The 22,060-nt window shown below is 39.5% G+C and overlaps 1 protein-coding gene across 1 annotated transcript; it reads right to left on the bottom strand.

Annotated features, from left to right (window-relative positions):
- Positions 1-5,468: 5,468 nt before the first annotated feature.
- Positions 5,469-21,850, bottom strand: P4HB (prolyl 4-hydroxylase subunit beta). The gene is made up of 11 exons (XM_015825159.2): positions 21,639-21,850; positions 20,125-20,331; positions 16,465-16,598; positions 15,952-16,089; positions 13,098-13,202; positions 12,786-12,911; positions 11,191-11,391; positions 9,673-9,793; positions 9,325-9,506; positions 8,978-9,064; positions 5,469-6,491 (listed from the first exon to the last, which is right to left on the bottom strand). The coding sequence occupies exons 1-11, from the start codon at positions 21,796-21,798 to the stop codon at positions 6,405-6,407; spliced, it is 1,548 nt and encodes a 515-aa protein (XP_015680645.1). The 5' UTR covers positions 21,799-21,850; the 3' UTR covers positions 5,469-6,404.
- Positions 21,851-22,060: the final 210 nt, after the last annotated feature.

The following is a 22,060-nucleotide window of genomic DNA, read 5'->3' as shown; positions in this document are numbered from 1 at the left end:
AAAAGAAAAGTCCTCAAATGTTGGTGAGCAATAGGAGAATCCATGTAAATTCACGGAAGCTTCCGCTAAGTGGGTTCTTTGACCAGAGTTTCCAAAAAGACGTGAAGAGAAATTCTAATGGTAGTTGCTTCCCCAGCTAGTGATGTATTTTTCTTGTCTACCTAAAATCTCATGCACCACCTGAGCTATAACATGTATGATCCACACCAAAGATTCTATTGATCTTGTTACATATCCAGTAGAGTTCTAAGCAAGGGCCTTGTATTTGCAACTCTGGAGATATTTCAGACACTGATAACAGCCATATTCAAGAATAGAATGCAGTATATTTGTTTTTTGCATTGGTATTTTTAGTGTATTCAAGGAGTTAAAATTTTGGATTACTAATTTTACTACTTTGATTCAGAAGAAAATTATATTTTTAAAAATAAATTCAGAATGGCTCAAAATCAAGTTTAGCTAGCCAAATAAACAGAGGTTTTCAGAATACTGAAATAATACAACCACTTCTTGATTTTATATGATTACATTTTGAAAGCAACTAAACTAGTTTTTAGTTATATTTTCCACTGAAAGTTCTAATCTGCACATCCAATTTTAAAATTGCATAACAGTGCCATTCATTTCAGCTTCTTTTTATAGAACTGAATCTCTGTAAACATCAAAATCACATTCAGCTCCTGGAGTCTTTGTTGGTATTTTTATATCAGACTGTTAAATCTAGAAGTAATCAATGAAGAATAATCTTACAATTCCCACTGACATATCTTCTTACTTTTAACTGTTGAACACCATCCGCAACTCAGCACCCCTTCAGCAGAGATACTTGATGAGATGCACATTAGCTTTCATTCTTCTCTTGAAAAAACCTCTGTAAAAGGAAACTGTGTCATCAGCTTTTCTCAGGGTATCTCAGCTGGCCCTATAGAGTAAACAAGTGCAGCAACAAGAGACTCTAATACTTCCCACAGCTTTCAACTGTGAAGAAATATGGCATCTGTTCTAACGTTTGATACCACTATCAAGTGCTAGACTATTAAAATTAGAAAGTGCTGCTGGGCCGCAGATTGCCTTCCCATCCTGGTTCCAGAAAGATGCTTGGACTGATAGTGACTATTCAAATGAGTTCTAGTCTTAAACATCTGGAGGCTAGGGACATTTCACCTGTTATCTCAAGTTAAAAACCTGGGCATCCACAACACACAAGGCAGGAAATGGACCTGTAGGTTTTTAGCAAAAGGTAAACAATCCCTCACCTGTGTGTGATACAAGCAATGGGAAAGGAAGACTGAAACATCTGAAGAGAAAGCAAGTGACTTACTCCTGCTGCAATTACTCCTGAAGCATAACTCTCCTCAGTCCCAACCATCACATCCAATTAAAAGAGTTGCTAAGTTAAAGTTCAGCAATATTAGGAGGGCCATACGTTCCCCACCCTTAGTTCTTTTTCAAAGACTTCTTTCTCAGGACCCATACTACCAAACCATCAAGAGTCACAGGTTGTCCAGCTGTAGGTATGAGAAGATGATCTGCACAATTAGGTACTGTCTGGCCCTTACCGCTAAACATCATAGACCCACAGGAAAAAAACTGCTCTCTCCTATAATCTTCATAGAAGGAAAAGTGAACGTAAACAGCCATGCAACCACCAGGAATCTTTCCACCTTACATACTTATATAAGCAAGAAAGTTACAGCTTAGATCAGTGGTTCTCAACCTTTTAATTTGCCGCGACCCCAACCGGTCGTAAGTCGAGGACTAAACCGGTCGTAGGTTGAGGACTAAACCGGTCATAAGTTGAGGACTAAACCGGTCGTAAGTCGAGGACTACCCAACCGGTCGTACGTCGAGGACTTTCCCTGCCCGGGAGTGCCGCGCATGTTGTGGTTCCGCCCCCTGCGCCGGCCGAGGCGTAGCTGGCAAGCAGCAGAGACGGAGCAGGCCGACCACCAGCTGGCCCAGCCCAAGGGAGGTAAGGCACCCGCTGGAAAAGTGGGAAAAATATGGCGGACAAAAAATATGGCGGACAAAAAATATGGCGGACAGCCTTGCTTGGCGACCCCCATGAAATGGTCGATCGACCCCAAATGGGGTCCCGACCCACAGGTTGAGAACCACTGGCTTAGATCCATGTAAAAAATTATGAAGGTTCCATGGTTGCCGGGAGAGGCATGTAAGTATCAAAACAGCATACTGTATATGCATAATGCAGGGTTATTGCTGTGGAAATTCTAAGAAGTTTATATGTACAGGCGTGAATAGTTTTGATAGTAAAATGCTATTTAAAATAAACTAGGCAACAAAAACTGCTTCAGAAATTGCCTGACATCTTCCTCTTCTGCCACAACGGAAAATAAATTGTCAGCAAGCTCTCCTGCTCTTCAACACGCAGCAGCTTGTTTTTCTGGGCTACAAGTAATGAGGCATGTTCATTCTCATCATATGATAGAATGACATAATTGCTTACAAAAATATTGTTCAATTGAGGTAGCCAACCGTCCAGACCTCATCCATCAAGCAGGTAATAGTGACACATGACATACTTCTCTAGACGTTTCTTTGAATTAGAAGGAATTCAAAGCTTGATGACCTTTTGAAACAATTTGTACTTTGGTGATCCTAAACATAATAGCTCTACACTTTGGGATGGCAAGGATTTCTCTCTCTGACACACACAGAGATGTCCTTTAAGTCAGGGCTTTTCAACCTTTTCACCCATTGTATCACTTTTAGGATATGGCAACAACATCCGAGTACCACCAGTCGCCTAGCAAGGTGTCAAAAATTTGATGACCCCCCCCCCAAAAAAGCAAAAAAGTGATAAAGTACAGGTAGTCCTTGACTTACAACAGTTCGCTTAGTGACTGTTCAAAGTTACAATAGCACTGAAAAAAGTGCCCCCCAAGGCACAGCCGAGCAAGACACCTGCCTGCGGCACTCTTCCTCCTGTCCGAGGTTTTCATTGTTGTGAGCATTTCTGTTGAGGATTGGCAGTGGGGGTGGGGGGTGTTTGGTTTTTATTCCCCCCATCTGCTGGGTGGTTGCAGCAGGTTTTCGTCACTTCACATGACCCTGGGACACTGTGACTGTCATAAATATGAATCAGTTGCCAAGCATCTGAATGTAAATCACAAGACCCTGGAGAGGCTGCAACATTCCAGCTGATCGGTGCTTCTTCTGGGCTCAGCAGAAGCACCAGGATCAGTGCCGAGCTCCAGCTGGATCCTGGCGCTGATCCTGGTGCTTCCGCTGAGCCCTGACAGCCCTGCAGCTCCAGCCATCTCTCACTCAGGCTTGTGCAGTGCTGCCACTGGTTCAGCTCATTCCCCTCCCCTGCTACCACTTTTCTAGGATGGTCGCATACCACCTGCCAGGTGCCAATGTACCACAGGTGGTACCCGTACCACTGGTTGAAAAGCCCTGCTTTAAGTGATACTTAGAATAAAGCTAAAATTGTATCTGAAGTACCTTATCACAAATTTTGAAATAAAGATGCTGGGATAATGTACAGGATTAAACAATCTACTCTGATTCAAAAAACACAGACAAAAATATAGGCTGCAGCCAATTGAAAAAGTTTCCAAATACACTGGAGTTCAAAATTCTATCCAAGAAAGATCTATATATGCTAGATTCAAGCCAAGCACTCCAAGATCCTATTTCAAATGTGAACATGGGATTTTTTCCCTCCCATTAACAACCAGTTTCAAATCTAAGAAATAAAAGCAAATCATTATATTTCAAGCGAGGGCTATGAATACGTGAAAGCCAGAGGATACAGAATGATCCTTAAGACTATGTACTCCTGCCCTAGTTTGATGGAGTCCTTCAAACCACTATTGCATGCCACTAGTTACAGCAAAGTACCATAGCTGAGGAATACCAAATAGATCCACATATTTTTAAAAAAAGTTACATGCTTTTATAAATCTAAAATCTCAATGGCATTTTGCTGATTACATTTTTTTCCCAGCTCATAATTTTGCGCTACCCAGTTTGACTTGAATTGACTTCAAGTACTCTACTAAAAATTCATTCCCAACTTCATAAAAAGCTGCTCATCCTGTTTTTTATCCAGCCATCACATTCAGAGGCACCAGCTTTTTGTTTTAAATTACGCCTTCTCACTGGTTGATTTTATTGTCTCTTTCAGACCTAGGGATTATAGTTATTGGCACACATGCAACAGGGGCCTGAGTAAATGCATATTATAATTTTTCCCAATAATTTCTAAGGTGTGAAGATGGCAAATCCCTCCCATTTCCTTTCCTTTCAGCTTTTGAAGTATTGTGAATTATCCACAATTACAGTGAGCTAAAGAAAAAGGGAAATAGGAACGCAAGTCTTGCTAGTCCTGGTCTACCATAATCACATCATCAGATAAGCTATATGATATAATTCACTAATGCAATTAAATTTCCCCAGATTCTCAATGCTCCATGCAATAAGCAAAAAAAGCCGAAGGACAATATCTGATGAGATCTCAAAAATGAGAATAATCTTTCCAGCAACCAAAGATTCTCCCTTATACTCCTTTCCAGAATATTAAAGCAGAAATGTTCAACTCACAGGGAGCTAATACACCAGAAACATTCTTATCCTCTATGCAATTCAAACTATTGGTCATGACAAAGAAAATTTGTAGTACTTACATACTAAGCTCAATCCTCAGACCCTACACTTCTTATAAACCAATCTCCCCCATTTGCCCGTTGGTATTTTTAGAGTGTGTTTTACTTTAATTTCGTTAACTGATAGTTAAAATAAGACTCAGTTGGATCCAGCCCAGTTATCCTTTCTTTCATCTTAAAAAGACCGTAGGGTCTCTTTGATGCAAGAACAATGAAGCAGCAAGGATAGTAGTATAGTAAAGCCCAGCATACTACTTTATTACTATGATAGACTAAGTTTAATTACAGAATTATAGTACATATACAGTACATTGGATGAAAAGTTAGAATTGATGACCTTTCATTCTATATTTTTATGCATTGGTTGAAACGCTTCATCTAATTTAATCTGGACAATTACAGTTCTAAGACATTAACACAAAACAGAATTTGGTGGAGTGATAGCCCTAGACTAGAGCAATTAGTATGGATTCCTGATGTTGAAGACGCCAACTTGTGTAATGTATTGCTCTTTTTGTATTTCCTGTTTTCCAAGCACTGACTCTTTACCAGAGTTTGATTCAGATAAATCACTAGAGTCCATGCTGTTCAAATAATAAGCATTTAGAAAAAACTATTTGAATATATTTGCTTAAATTTGAATATCTGTACATAGATTTCCTCTATGCAAATGGCTTTTCTGTAATCTAGGACTGGTTAAAGTTTCTGTCTGGGTAGAAATTATGATGCAAACAAATGCTAGCAAAAATTACTAACTTCAGCCTTTCCAGTCTGCCTCATTTATAGTCTTTCTTAAACTAACTCCCAAATTTAAAGAAAACAGCAAGATTCAGAAGAGTATTAAAATTAATTTTTATTTGGCCAATGAGTTCCATTCCTTGAGCATCATGGATGCTTAAAATGAATTCCATTGAAACACATCATCCTCTTTGTAATACAGACTTTCCATGGCTCTCAAGTATCCCCACAAAACTCCTAGTTATCAAGTGTCCTTTTTGTTGCATTCAGAGAAGTTATTTTCCAACAGTCCCCAGAAAACCCATTTGCAAAATAATGTGTAGACAGCAAGGCTTTTGTTTCATTGCAGGTGAGATAGCAACTCAAGATAGATTTCACTTTAGGTAAGGAGGCAATTGGATTCTCATTCCTCAGCAATGGTTTCCTACCCTTCCAGATCTTTGGATGACAGAGATCAATTGTACAATATAAAGAGAAAATGAGACTATGCAATGAATTAAGAGGACCTACTATACCCCACTTGTTACCTTTACCACTAGCATCAATGGTCAGCCTAGTGATTTCTTCCACACGGAATAATCCGGGGTGAGAGAGAAAAAACAACAACAGTAAAGCATAACGAAAAAAGCTGGGACAATAACCAAGAGCTTGCTGGGTCAACAGCAGCTTATGTCATTTAGACAGTGTGATTAATGTTTAAGGGTGCCTTATTCATGAAATTCCCAAGTTAGTTAGGCAATGGGACATATTATTTGAATCTGCTTCTACCCAGGTCGCAATATCTAAGGAAATGTACATCACAGTTTGCAATTGAAAGAAGGGAAAAAAGAAAAGAAAAAAAGACCCAGCAGCTTGCCAACAAGTCAGATACTTCTTCAGCATGGAATAAAACTAGATGTGTTTGATAGGTTAGAGAAATGGGTTAATTTCCCTGGATTCCCAACCAGTTTGTCTTCTGGTTAGCATTTGTTTGCTGACTTGCTTGAGTTGGCAGCCCTAGCATAGTGTCTGGGGATATGCAGATTGGACTTCTGTTTACAGTTCATCTTTTTTAGCTCCGGTTTCTTCTTCCTCTTCTTCAACGTCTGGTTCCTCTTCTGCGTCCTCTAGATCTTCCAGATCCTGTTTCAATGAAGAAAGGACAGAGTTAATTTTTTGGAGAGGCTTGGTGTCTCTAGTTAGATTCTCTAGACAATGCAGAGCTAGAGTGTTGTGAGAGCAGTTGCTTTGGTAACTCAGGATCTGCCTTTATGCTTGAGCTGTAACTAGCTCAATAAATCTTCTGCTAACACATGCAAGACCAGGAAAATCCCATGCATAAAACCAAACCAATGGGTAGCAAAATGCCAAAAGCACATTGCCCACAAGCATTTCCATATAGCTGATAGAAGGGATTTCAAGGCATCGGGGCACAGTTAGGTTTCCCACATCTTTTTGTAAAGTTACAATCTTTTTAATGAATAAAAATAACAAAGGGGTAATAATTTTATTACACATCATGTAATTTCCAATTTTAAAGTACCCGATGTCTCAGTTCAGATACCAAACATAACCAAACTGTCGTCCTTCAAATGTTATGTGAGGTTCTGTCAATAAACAGAGGATCTCCAAACAGATATTACAGGCAGAAAAAAAAAAGGTTTAGCTTGTTGCATCTAAACTCAAGAATGTGACCCACCAGTTATGGTAAGGAAAGTAAAGACTAGATTAAAACATCTGACCCAGTCAATAATGCCACACTATTCAAAAACAGTTCAGTCTTTTATATAATAATCAATAGTTAAACATTTTAGATAATAGACAAAGAGTCAGTCTGGAATGGTGCCTAAGGCACTAGGCTAGAAGCAGGAAGTCTGTGTTATATTCCCACCTCAGGCATGAAGGGCCAGCCAGCCACTTTTCCCTCAGCCATAGGAAGTAGGCAATCGCAAGTCACTTCTGAAATCTTTCCAAGAAAACTACAAGGACTTGTCCAGGCAGTTGTCAGGAGTCAACACTGACTTGAAGATGCACAGACACACACACACACACACACACACACAAAATCCTGTTCACAGGATGTGTTCAAGGGACTATATTAATTATAACTCTCTCGTTTATTTCTTACGGGTTTTGTCAAAGAGCAACCATGACTGCTTATCTTACTTCAGCTTTCATTTACTTTACAGACCTTGAAGGTCTGAAATACAAAAATTGCTCATAAAGTTATTTCTTCATCTCCATTGTAACAGTGAAGTCTATAAATGGGGCAGAATCGAATGAGGAGTACCTGTCACCAACTAGAATATGGTACAAAATGTTAACTCAGGAAAAAAAAGTTCACTTATGTTTGAAGCAGAGTTCCTCTGAATATACCTGAATCACAAGACTGAGTCTGTATTAAAATAGAACAGAGATTGTGGTCTTTTTTACATACATAGAATTGTTTCTAATTTTGATCCTTTGTTTAGTCAAGCCATTCAGAAAAAATAAAATTGGTAGTCAGTACTTTTTGATCTATTCTAAACCACTGATCATCACCATCTTAAATCTACTTAACTAAATAGCACTTCTAATTACTTTGAATTAAGTCTCACAAAACAAAGGTTAAGAATTATATGCCTTCAGAAATGTTGGTATCTTATCAGATTAAATGAAACATAATAAGTGTATAAAATTATAATAATTTATAATTTTCTGAAATTCATTGGGTCAGTTAAGTTAAGTAATTTGCTTTATCTTATCTAGGTACTATGCAGGAATAGTGCCCCAAAATCAAACAGCAATCAAACTGCTGAACTAAGTATTTCCACATCCAGTCTTTTAACACATAACGGAGTAAAGAGCTCAAAACAGTGGATAACAAACCAAATCATGACAGGTTCCATAATAATGGTAAAGAATATGCCCCAAAGTCTGCCATCAACAATAACTACAGATACCTACATCCCCAGCCCTTAGTAAGCAACTTGAAGTCACCACATAGAATCCACTATGTACAGGAATTCTATGTAAGATATGATATGCCAAGAATGAGTTGCTACATTCTCACTTGCCAATATAAATGGAAATTCCACAGCAATTCTAATTTCGTCCTTTCATATTTACCCTTTAAATAAAGCTCAAAAGTATAGCAGCATAGTAGCAGAGCTATAGCATCTCTGCCAATGAAGCAGAGAATAGTTTTGCATGCTAAAAGCAACAACTCTGTGGCTGAAAGAAGAGGATGTCCACACCTGCTGATAGGCATTTTTCTGCCCACTGAAGATTCATCTCACGACACCTATGGGTTTGTTGGGCCAAGGCTGAGGAGAATGCAAACAATGGTTTTTTTCAGCACTTTTCTGAGCACAGAAATGTTTTTATAGGCTCCTGCATTTTACATGGCCTGAGTCTACATGGAATTGCTGGTATTCTGAGCACCCTTAGTGCTATCCCCAGCTCATTCTGGATATTACCAGCTGTGTTTTGTTTAGAGGTTGCTATGGAACTAACATTCTCTGCTGCCACAATAAGCCATAAGTAGATTTACAGGATAGAACTGCCACTTCCTCAGGGATCTGACTTGTGTCCAGAAGATAAATATATATATATATCAGAGCAGAATCTCATAATCCTAAGATACTCACACTCTCATCTACACCACCATCTTTTCCACCGCTTTCCAGGAACTTCTTAAAACCTTCCAACGTCCTCTCTCCATTGTAATCTACAACCTACAAAACCAAGAAATAAGAATTATTACTCAGAGACAAATCTAGGGTCTTGGTGGATGAAGGATTCACTTCTGAACAGCCAAAAAATAAAAGAGAGGAGGTTAGAAAATTCACCACCCATATGAGTCGAAGAGGAGCCAGCCACCAGGTTCCCATGAATGCTGTAAGGAAAAAATAAGAGCACTATCTTCTATTAAACTATTTTTCTCACCCATCAAGGCCACACATGCACCCAAGTTTCAATGTACAATTGCACTCACCGTTCTGTCAGGGCCAGCAGGGAAATACTTGAGGGTAGGGAAACTGTGAACCTTCACAACTTCAACTTCATTCACTGTGGAGTCCATCTTAGCAATAATGATGTTTTCATGGTCCTTATAAGTTTCTCCAAGTTTATCCCAAATGGGAGCTAACTGTTTGCAATGGCCACACCAAGGAGCATCTGCAAACCAAAAGTTGATAAATTATTTGAACAGTTGTCCAACATCCAAAACACCCCTCTCTTTTTTTTAATTCGGCTGCTAAGAAACCTTCATTAATCATATATAATTTCAAACAAGATAAACCATGTATGTGTACACATACACTGCTATCAGTAAAATACTTACAGAATTCCACAAAGACATTCTTATTTTCATCAAAAGCCACCTCCTCAAAGTTTTTTCCAACCAGAACTTTGACAGGCTGCTTGTCCCAGTCATCAGAAATCTCTTGGCTCATCAGGTGGGGCTGAAATATACAAAAGCAACATGAGAGCAACTGCATGGAATGTGTCAATAGAAAATCCCCACGCCCCAAGGGCAAAGCAACTGACAATCCAGACTATAAAAAGGCGGGTTAATATAGATTTGCTCCTTCAAGGTCACATCCCCATCCCACGACCCAAACACATCTGAGTTCTTGCCTGAAGGATGCAGATAATTCTACACAGAGTAGGTCTATGTATATTAAACTGTTATTACCCAATCAACACTCTGAAGTTATAAAATATAAGAAGTGCATAGGACACAGAAATAAAAATGAAATGATTATGATGGTCTAGTTGATTTCAAGGTAAGGTTTCTTTACAGTATACTTCAGAGAGACTCAGCCTTCCTCATTGTTTTGGATCTCAGTTTCCATTTTTCTTGATCACTGTCCACACTTATCTAGAGCTGATGGAAGATATAGACTACAGGCAACTATGTTGGAAAAGCTCTTAAAATGACCATGTCAAAATTTTCAAGCTTTATATTTAACATAGATTACGCATGTTTTTAAAGTTACTATTCCATGTGTTGCTTGATCTTAAACTTCATTATAACTGCCTAATTCTAGATATATCTTTAGTTTATCTCCAGTATCTATACTTAACATAAGATAGAAAACATTGTTATTTTTGCTTTATATTCCAAAGCTACATTTTTAGCCAAATAATTATCCCTGTATCTTGTCTTTTGAAAGCAACTGCCAAAAGTCTCAATAGCACACCTAAAGCAAAAGACATTTTATTTAGATGTCCTTCCCTATCATACATTGGGCTTTATTGATTAAAAAACATTCTTAAACTTTTGGCTCCATTAGCAATTCCTAATATTTTTTTTCAGGCAATCAGATCCACTACATCATTATGAACTCTGCTCGATTGGTGAAGGGGGGGGAATGGAAGTAAAAAAACATGACAATGAGACAGAGCAGAGGTGATTCAAGGGAAGCCCTGAATAACTTGTGCTGTGTAAGAAACATCGAACAGTAGCTGGCTCTTGGTAACAGGCTTCCCTTTCCAGATTAAAATAGACATCCTCTAAGGATTCATGCAACATGAGGCCAAGGCCACGTTCTTTCTGTCATGTTGAGAAAGTTAATTCTTGGATCTGCACCACCCATTCTAAAGCAGTTCCCAAACTTCATGCAGCTCACTTTACTAGCACAGCGGGACCATGTATATCCCGAAACCCGCTCCACTGACTCTGCCCTTTGGATTTCCCAGCAAAAGCTCCGTATAGTATAATGTCAAACTACTCTGCCATGACACTTTAAGAGTTCGTGCCATATGAGTTCTCAATTTCCATGCCATTTGAACTACTAGGACTTCCTCACATGGCTACCTGCTCCAAAAACCCCATTTTTTAAAAAAAAACTATTACCTTAACTTTCCCCTCCAAGAACTTGTGGCAGAAGTCCCTGATATTCTCTGGAGTCAGCTCATCGGATTCTGGTTTGTACTTGGTCATTTCTTCCTCCAGAGTAATAAGGCGTATGGCGGGGCATTCCTCCTTTTTGAGGCCAAAAAACTCCAAGATCCTCTGGTTGTCACTATGGTCGCTGTCGATGTAAATGAACAAGATCTTGGGGGGGGAGGAAGAGAAAACAGGACAATGTGTGTATTAGAGACAAAAGCATTTGGGACAGCAGAATACCCTGAATTAAGATTTCCGAGCTCTACCCCATCTTTCTAACTCCTCTTACACTTCATACACAAATTCTAAACATTATTACTAATCTTAAATCTGGAATAAGCAACCATGTAACCTCTAGCTGTTTTGGAGCAGAGGTCCTACACCAGTGGTGGCGAACCTATGGCACGGGTGCCAGAGGCGGCACTCAGAGCCCTCTCTGTGGGCACGCATGCCGTCGCCCCAGTCCTAGGGCTTCAGCTGGGTTTTATAAAACCTTTTCGCTTTAGGCCTCCGCCGCTGTGTGCAAAAAAAAAAAGGTTCAATCAGTCAATTTCAACTTCTCATGGGGGAAAAAAAGATCTTGCAAAGTTGGAATTGATTGACTGAACTTTTTAGTCCCACCCAGTCTGCTGTTACCACCGCAGCCACGCCCACCCAATTGGCCACACCCAGCCAATGGGCCACACCCACCCGGCACTTGACGATGCATAAGTGGGTTTTGGGTTGCAGTTTGGGCACTCAGTCTCTAAAAGGTTCGCCATCACTGTCCTACACACAGCTTGCCAATGGCCAGGCTGGTTATGAAAACAGCAAAATAGTGATAACAGGCTGCCTATCCTCTACACCCAACACGTGGAAGCCAGAATTCTCAGATGGTCATTAAGACGATGTTATAAACAATGCATAACAAAGCAGAATGGACTTCTATCTATAGAGGGAAAACATTCCCGTGGAAAGATTTTCTTACACAATGTCAGGCCTAGCAAGTCCTTATTTTAAACACTTTTAAAACACATTTTTGTTCGCTTTGTCCAGATACAAACTGCATTTATTTTATTACAATGGGGGTTTATGCTGCTATCATAAATTCTCTGAGATTTATATAAAGAATCAAAACCTCTAAAGAACAGAAGTAACAATGAGAAGCCACAGCTCACACATGCCAATTCTAACTGTGCTTTTTCGAGGGTCAGGGGACTCAGGGAAACCCACAACAAGAAAATCTAGACTTTAGAGCAGGGGTAGGCAACCTTGGCTCTTTTATGACTTGTGGACTTCAACTCCCAGAATTCCTGAGCCAGCCATGCTGAGTCAAGCTGGCTCAGGAATTCTGGGAGTTGAAGTCCACGAGTCATAAAAGAGCCAAGGTTGCCTACCCCTGCTTTAGAGGAAAACCCTGGGGTTTTTTTTCTTAGTTCTACTTCTCCCCTTTATGAGAGAAATCTTATGATTTTAATTCTTGCAGATGTGCAACCATATGAGAAATGAATGTATAATAAACTCTACAAAAGTTTGCTTAGATGCAAGTAATTATTTAGTTACTTTCCTTTTATTTTATTTACCTTTCCTCTGAAGTCTTCAGCTGCTGTTTTGAAATTATCCAGTTTACCCTGGTATTCCTCAACACTCTTCGGCAAGAACAACAGGATGTGTGTTTTAATCTCTCCGCCAAAAATTTTAGGGGCAGTCTGGAAGAGAGAAAGAGTTGCATTACTGAAGGCGATCACATTATGTGGAATCCCAAGATTAATTTTCCTGACCATTCCACCTCCTCCCTCTAGCCTGTTGGCTTCACTGCCATAGATCCAAGCTGCAGACCAAATAAACATCATATATCATTCAGGACATGTAAAACGTGTGATCTATTTCTTTACCTGTTCGGTAAATTCAATCACCAGGGGCAACTGGTTTGATTTGATGAAATTCAGTAGGTTGTCTTTTGTTATTTCCCCATCAAAATTGTTACGGCCTTCATCAAACTGGAAAAATGTAAGAGAATTCAGTTTTACATCCAAGTAAATGGACAAATATATAGCTATGCAAGAACTTAGTAAAACAATAAAGCAGGAGTAGATCTACCTATCTGCCATAGTGACACAGGAATATAGTTCCCGTTCCCAAAGAGCCTCAAGCATTCATTGAGGTTTCCAAGCTACGTGGCACTGCAAACATATGTGCAGTGGAAGGTGGCAGAATACAACTGCCAAAAGCTTGAGGAAGGGACAAGGGCAATCTAATAGTGTGTGCTTCCTTGATCTTTGCTCAGCCAAAATATTCAGTAAACGTGAAAGTGTCCAATAATTCACTGCGCTGGCAGAGGATTATTTTAAAATTGTAAACAGCATACAGATATTGAAAAGCTCCAATCCCCTAACTCATTTACAAATCTAAGGCAGCACATTTCACATTGCAAGCAAGACGCAAAATGCTTCATGCCCAGGGTAGAAACTCAACCCAAGTTCTCATCTTACCACCTAAGTGGATTCCAGCAGCAAGCAAGCAAAGGGAAACTTGGGCACATTAAGAAGCCAGATTCTCAATGTAATAGTTCTGAAAATGGGTCTGTCCACCTCATTTTTCCTGATTTTTTAAAAAAGCTAACTGAAAAATACTTTAGATCTCAGCACCTTAGATGTTTGATACTCCTGTTTTAGAAAAGGTGAAACTATAGGGCTTGTTTAAATTGGACAAATGTTTCCAATCAAAAGAGCCATTAAGAGGCAGAATTGCACACTATTAAGCCCCTAAACAGAGAACAGCTTATTCAGAGACAATGCACCCCCTGCAGGGCTATTGTTAGCTACAAAGGAACAGATGTGCAGCTCTAGCATTAGGAAGACTCTTATTGCAGAGTAACAACCACTATTGACCTTTTTTCTCATAACCTTTCCTGGCATTTGTGAGGGGAAGGAAAGCAAACAGATGGATTACAACCTTATTAGGGGATGGATGTTTTCTCTTCAAAGGCTGGAAGATTCCGCTTTTATTTCCCCTACAGTCAAGGTTTGTATACCCCCATTTGATTATATAAACTCTCTAAAAACCAGGGAGGAGGAATCAAGAGATTTGAACATGAATAAGCAAGGAGGCCTTCCCTAACTTGGTGTTGTTCGGATGTATTACACTTAAACTCCCAGGGTATAAAACCACTGGCCACCTCTTTGAGAAGCAATTCAACACGCTGGGAGAGGAGCAGGCTGAAGAAGAATGAAGCAGTTTACAATTACGTTGATTTTAAAAATGTGAATTGGGAATCATTTCATCTTGGTTCCCAGTCTCTACTAGTCCTACTGATTCTCTACTGAGAGGGAAATATTATTTTGCAATTGACCCATGACAGAAAAAAATGCCATGTAACTGAAGAATCTGTAACTATTACACCGGGACATGGCAAAAAGATCTTTAGAGCCATTATAATCAAGCTTCTTCACAAAGGTTTTGCTGAAGCCTTATTAATTTCAAACCACTTGGACTCAAAACAGAAGAATTTGGTGGCATATACATTTAGTGACTTAATCAACGAAGTCAACAGGCGAAACAGATTAATGCAAAAATTTGTCCAATATGTGCTGTGACCAGCAGGACTTTTTGCTTATTTCTAAAGCAGTGGGAAACTGTTGTATTGGTACCTGAATGGTATTTGTCGCACTACTGACAGGCTGAAAACCTGTTAAAAAATCAAGGACCGATAAAGAGATTAGATTGACCTCTTTAAAACATATATAGCTTTCAGCTGCCAAGATGAATGTAACAAACGGCCCAATACTTGCATACAAAACAACTTCCAATATTTTATTTTCAACATTAGATATTTAACATAACCAACTTTTATTTAGCCTTATGTCATCGGAGAAAGGCAAACATCCAAATGAAGTCTCCTTGCTGTATTGGAGAGTAAAGGTGAAGACTGAGAAGAAACAGTAATTTAACTAATCTAAGCCAGCCATAAAGATAACTTTTCCCTTTATCTGCATTTTACGCTTAATGCTTAGAAGCACTCTTAAACCTCAAACCACAAATGAGGAACAAGACATTGAATAAGCATGCTGGGCTTTGAGATTAAGTAGACTAATTATTAAACTAATTAGATTAACAATAATCCAAATAATCTAAGTCAATCATAAACATAGCTTCTCCTCTCTCTGTATTCTATGCTTAGTGTTTACAAGTATTGTTAAACTTCAAACAGGCATCACAGATGTGACGATTGATAAGCATGCTGGGCACTTGAAAGAAAAAATGTGTCTGAAGCATTGGATTTTTGTCCATTTTTTTCCATGTCTGTATTTCTCTGCTATACATTTGGCTCCTGTTTAATAACATTGAGAATGGAAACTGTCATTAAGTGACACAGTAGTAAAATCAAAAAACAGGTTGTAGCTAGGTTGTATAGCTACAACAGTTTTGACAAGCCTGGTTGCCCTTGTTAAATGGGGATTATGCCAGTCAAGTGAATAGTATCATGTGACCATAACTTCCAACTTCCTTACAGCTTCCCTATTGACTTTGATTGTGGAAAGCTGAGAGGAAAGGTAATAAATTGTGATCATGTGACTATGGGACATTGTGACTGCTGTAAGTATGAGTTGTGGTAACTACTACCTGAAACACCTAAGCCTTGGATGAAACATACTAAAATAGAAAAAAAAAAACCCATTAATTTCAGAGTGCCACCAGGCAAACTAACATACCAACCAATCAGGATTTCTTTTTCTCATAGCCACTCACCTTCTTAAAAAGAGCAACTCCATCTTTTTTGAGCTGATATTTGGCAAATAGATCACTTTTGGAAGTAATCCCAAAAGGAATGTCATCAATGGCCTCTGCTGCCAACAGAAACTCTTTGGCCACGTCAGATTCTACATCCTACATTTAAAACAAATTAAAAAACCCTGCATCATTATTTCCATTATGACCACCCGCCATTTCATGATTTAGTACATACTGCAAATCCTATCATCTCAAAATTACAAGTAGTCAAAAAAGTAGTAGTTAGGCACCACATTTTCCCCTATTAAGGAAAACAAGCTTACAAGAAAACTTAAGCAGAAGCAACCACTGCATATGCAGACTTGACAGCAAGGCCAAAATCCAAGTTGTTTACCGCCTAATAGCTCTGCAACTGATTAGTTTTGTAGTTCTGTTATACTGATGACCAGGTCATTCTCCTCCTCCATCCCAGGAATTCTGCCACTGTCTTAAAAAAAATCCTTCACCCTAATTTATGAATGAAAAAAATACCTTAAAGAATCCAATCACAGCAACTTCATTGGCTTCCACTAGCTCCTCCGCAGCAGCTACATCTGCCAAGGTAGTGGCTGCAGGTCCTGTGCGTTTCTTTAACCAATTTAGAATGTCATCTGCTTCTCTGCCAGCTAGATCAGAGGAAAAACTTAACTTATCAGGCATCGTACTTTCTTTTGTCTTTTAAGACCATATAGAGAATAAAGCTTCACGCCCAAGGCTAACAAGCTGATTTCTACTTGTGTGCAAACTTCACTTATCTTAAACCAAATCCTAAACACTCTAAAACAGAAACAATTGAAGTTTCTCTACTAGGGTACTGTAATGTAACTGATTACTATAGCTGTCACAGAATCCTTATTATTTAAAGTGGTATAGTGCCACTTTTTTAAAGGAAGGTAAGAATTAGGAGGTACTATTGAGAAAACACTTCATCTACTTTCTCGACTCAATAAGAACAGCACAGTAGTAACTTTATCATTAAAAAAGCTGGAAGGCTGGACACCGTCCAGCTATTGAAGCACGGGGTTGTCTGTCTAGTAGGTACTACCATTTGATGCTACCTTGTCTTGTTTGCTATAGGCATTCTACTTGAGACTGGGAGTACTCTTCCTCATTGATATGACCAAATCTTTGAAAACTAGCAAGGAACATCTGTTCAAGTTTAGGAGGAAATAGGGGGAAAAAGATGTGTTAGATACATTAGCTACCTTGACTTACTTGTATAAATAATAAAGATGGGATATAAAAACAAATATCATTTTTAAAGTGCTGGAATATAGTGAAACCCATATGCCAAGTCTGGATCAGAATTTCTGTCCATTTTTTGGAGAAAACAAAGCAAAACTAAAGCCCCTACATCCAGCTAGTCCAGGGGTAGGCAACCTTGGCTCTTTTATGATTCGTGGACTTCAACTCCCAGAATTCCTGAGCCAGCATGGAGTTGAAGTCCACGAGTCATAAAAGAGCCAAGGTTGCCTACCCCTGAGCTAGTCCCTGGGGTGCTTAGTGCTCTCGGAGCTTGAGAGCATCCAGGACCACCCCCAGTTCAACCCTGAGCTGCAAATACTCCCTTCAATTACTGGTCTGCGATAGGCTTGTCAGCTCAACCTTCTCTCCCCTCCTCCGGGTGGCTTCTGGCCACCAAAGTGCTTCATTCTTGATCCATTCTATGTACAGTCTGACCTAAAGCCAAAATTGGGTGGAACAACTACGTTCTTATCTTCTACACCATTTTCTATCTATTCCCCCTTAACAATCCTTTCTTAACCATGTTTACAAGCATCAACTACTGTACTTCTCCCAAAAGCACAGGAGATTTTACATAGAGGACAGAGGTTGTATCTGTACTCTACATCAGAAACAAAAATCTACACGGAGAATGCAACACAGAAGAAAACTAAAACATGTTCTCTATGATTGCAGAGCTTAGGAGACTTAAACACAGGAAGGAAGATTCCAGTGCAGTGCTAGGAAAAACATACAATCATTAAGGGTAATAGGCAAACAAGTCACCTGGAAAGTGGGTTCTCCAGCACTAGATATGTTTAAGCAAAGACTGGACAGCCCTCTAGTGGGAATACTTGTATTCCTGCATTGAGGACATGGTGACTAAAGTGCTCCTTTTCAAATGTCAGGATTCTGAGATTTTAAGGATTTTCCCACCAACGTATGGATATAAAATGCGTAAGGCCAACACTCTTATTTCAGTTAGTGCAACCTTGCAGTCAAAATCAGGTGCATGTACACATGAATTTACAACTAAATCATAAATTATATGTCAAACAATATGATTGGTTTTGTCTTAGTGTCTTGTGTAACTGCGGTTTGTAAATGACTCACAGTGATGTGCTAACTGTATACTACAGTAGCAGGAAATAAAGTTTTCCCGGATTGTTTGTTTGTGCTATACTTTCAATTCAGACCTCGACAGCCAAAAATATGACAGCTTTCATAACTGGGAGCATTTTCAAACAGTAAGAAAGAGGTGCCTTGTTCTTAACTTTACAGAAGGAATAGCAATTATATCCAGTCTTTCTGCATTTCATAAGCTCATTTACACCATTCCAGTTCCAAGCTGAAAAAGCAAGCTCAAAGCCCAAGGGCAAGGCAAGCTCAAATTATTGTTCATATTGTTAAAGTTATGACATTTCTTTTGTCTAGTATTCTCAGAACAGCTCAGAAAAATGGTGATCAAACTCCCTACAGCATCCTCCTCCCTTTACAGCTGCAATGTGTGCTTGTATCACACCCACAGTAATGATTCACAACTATCTGTATTCCACAAGATTTATGAAAGAAATACAAAGTTGAGATTAATTTATTTACCAGGCTTGCAACACCTGTGAAAATGTCAACATAGAAAAAAACTTTTACAGTTAGTCCTCAACAGTTTGGTTAGTGACTATTCAAAGTTACAACAGCGCTGAAAAAAGCAACATGACCATTTTTCATATTTATAACCATTGTTAGCATCCTCATGGTCACATGATCAAAATTCAGGTGCTTTGCAACTGATTCATAGTTATGATCATCTTTTTCTATCTTCTGACAAGCAAAGTCAATGGGGAAGCCAGATTCAGTAAACCATCAACTTACTAATTTAATTTCAGTGATTCACTTAACAACGGTGGCAAGAAAGGTCATAAAGTGGGGCAAAATTCAGCTAACAAATGTCTCGCTTAACAGAAAATTTGGGCTCAATTGTGGTTGTAAATCGAGTACAGGTGACCTGAATTTTAAACATTTCTGTGCTCTTTTAAACAATATGGCTTGCTGTTTCAAATGATTTAATCTTGTTCAAGTCAGTCAGGATTGGTTGACAATTGGAACAGCATATAACTCTAGTTAAATGAATACAGTACTTGCTGCCTATGAGACCCAAAATTCAAAATCTGTATTCGTTTCAGAGCCCTATTAAATTCAACAGCAGATCACACTGCACTATACTTAAGTGTAACATATAATATCCTACAGGTATGTCACCATTACATTCAACATTACTAATTTTCTTGTTAATTATATATAAAGGACTATGCTTTAATTACAAAAAGCCAAAAAATATAAAACATTTTAGAAGCAAAACTTTCAGTTATGTTGTCAATAGCAAGCCAGCTTGTTAACACAGCAAAAGTATAACAAGAGACCCAATAGAGCTGCATAGGTACCCTGCAGCAATCTACAAGATATACTAATTATAGAGATACTCATTATAGTAAAAATGACTAATTGAGAAAATATTTGACAGCTTAACATGCAAGGACAAAGGGCATAAAAGTTACGAGTAGCATGTTTTTGATGGGGCATTCTGATCAAAGTCTGATATGAATAAATAAAACTAAAAGCCAATATTTTACCACCGTTTCAAACTATAGCACTGTAATCCTTCAGATTCAATAATAAACATGTTCTTTGGAATAAACAGAATATCTACAACTCTTTATATTTGATGTTTCTTTTCCCAGGAGTGAGCTAAAGATCCTGGAAAAAGATGCACCCTTTTCTCTTCAAATCTAAATCACTCCACAGCCTTTCTGATGTAACAAATGTTTATTAGTTGTTCTCCTGTACAAAACCCAGTTAATCTTTGGTTCTATTGTCCAGTGTTAGTTTTCTAAGGAAAATTACAATTCTCTAACAGTTTCACAGTGCTCTCACCTGTGTATTCTTTGGGAGAAGATTTGTCTCCATTCTTGAAGAATTTGATAGTAGGATAACCTCGAACACCAAATTGTTGGGCGAGTTCTGATTCTTCTGTAGCATCTACCTTAGCCAATCTGATTTCGGAGTTTTCAGTTAACAATTTTGCTGCTGCTTTCACATATTCAGGTGCCAGAGCTTTACAGTGACCACACCATGGTGCATCTGTGGAAAAGAAAATTGAACATCTAGAAAACACAGCATCAAATGAATTGTGTATTTTCTACGGATACCTTCTATTCGTAACTAGCATTGCAAAATATTTCTTAAGAATTATCCTCCAATAGATAGAATTATATCAGAAATTTTATTCAAAACGTTTCACCTTTAATTTATAAAGCTGCCTATAAACTTATCTAGCACCATGAATTTTCACAGTAAAAGTGCATTATTTTCCTACATTATTTTTCACTTTAAAAAAGTGCCTAAAAATGTTTGAGGTATATCATTCAACTTTAGAATGCCACAATAGACTTTTAATAAAAAAAAGGCTTGGTATAGCTCTCACCTTAGAAGCAATTCCTACATTAGTGCAAAGCATTGTGTGCCAAAATTACTCCAAAAATCCTTGACTGCGACAAATATTTGACAAATTAGGCTTTTAACACTGTGTATTTAAAAGTTAATGCTGAGGGGGGAAAAAGTAGACTGCTTTAACTTTCCTTTCAAAGCTGAGCAGCAGAAAGTGCAACTATTTTATTAAGGAAATTAGCAGGAGTATATTAGGAATTACGCCATCCCTCATGCCTTCCACATGTGGAGAGTCACGTCTTCACAAAAATAAGACGTGTGCTTAGAGCAGCACAAAAAAAGGGGACAGTTTTCTTACAACTAAGGCAGTATTTTTAGAAAAAAAATGGTACCTTTCTAGATTACTTTAAGCCAGAATTTACAAGTCTCTTGATAAAAGGTACTCCCCCCGTTGTACAATATTTCGCTTTACTATTTATTTATTTTTTGTAAAAAAAAATGTCTATCCGTGGAGCAGACAGGATCTGCGGGGAACACACAACTACCCCGGGCACGCCTGACACTTTATCCAACGCCTTCACTTAAGCGGCACACCCCTCTTCTTTCGCGATGCGATGCAATTTCCTCCTATTTCGCGCAGGCCTTGCTACTTGCTACTTCTCGGGTCTGGAAAGCAACGTTTTATCATTTTATGCTTGCTTTCCTGCACAGCTTTCGTTGGTCGCCCACAGCCAAGGTTGCCGGGATACTTCTTGCAGGCTAAACACTCCGCCGGCGCCTGGGCAGTGAGTGACAAGCCAGAATCAGCGCAAATCCCGTTGCAGCTGATGGTGGCCGAGAGTCGCTCCATGTCGGAAGAGAACGGCCCGCGGAAAGCCTTCGGGGGAGCCCGCGTCCAGGATAGGCAGGGTCGCCTAAGGCCGCAGGGGCCTTCCCCACAAAGCCGCGGAAGGCTTGCCGAGGGACACCCCCCCCGCCACCCCCGCCCTTTCCCCACTCACAGAACTCCACCAGGATATTCGGGTATTGCTCCAGCGCCTGGTCGAAGTTGGCCGACTTCAGCACCAGCACGCCCTCCTCTTCCTCGATGTCGACGGCCAGGCAGACCTGACCCAGCCACAGCAAACACAGCACCGGAGCGAAAAAACGGAGGACCTTCATGGCAGCGGCGAAGGCGGGGGGCAGCGGCGACGGGATCTCCAGGCAAAGAGGCCGAGCAACAGAAAAGCAACGCTAAAAAGAACAGTCGAACCCCGCCTCCCATTTATAATCCCGCCCTCGCCCCGCCGAGGCCACCGCCTATTGGCCACTTCCGGCCTCCTCCAAGTCACTTCTCATTGAATTGGCGCCAAGCCCGGGGCCGCCCTCCTTTGGTGATTGGTCGCTGAGAAACCTAACGTCACCTTTCCGTCCACCTCCGAAC

This window comes from Protobothrops mucrosquamatus, unplaced genomic scaffold (genome assembly GCF_001527695.2).
Source record: "Protobothrops mucrosquamatus isolate PMUCROS unplaced genomic scaffold, P.Mucros_1.0 scaffold2515, whole genome shotgun sequence".
NCBI classification, from domain to species: domain Eukaryota; kingdom Metazoa; phylum Chordata; class Lepidosauria; order Squamata; family Viperidae; genus Protobothrops; species Protobothrops mucrosquamatus.
This window is presented reverse-complemented; position numbering and strand designations above follow the sequence as displayed.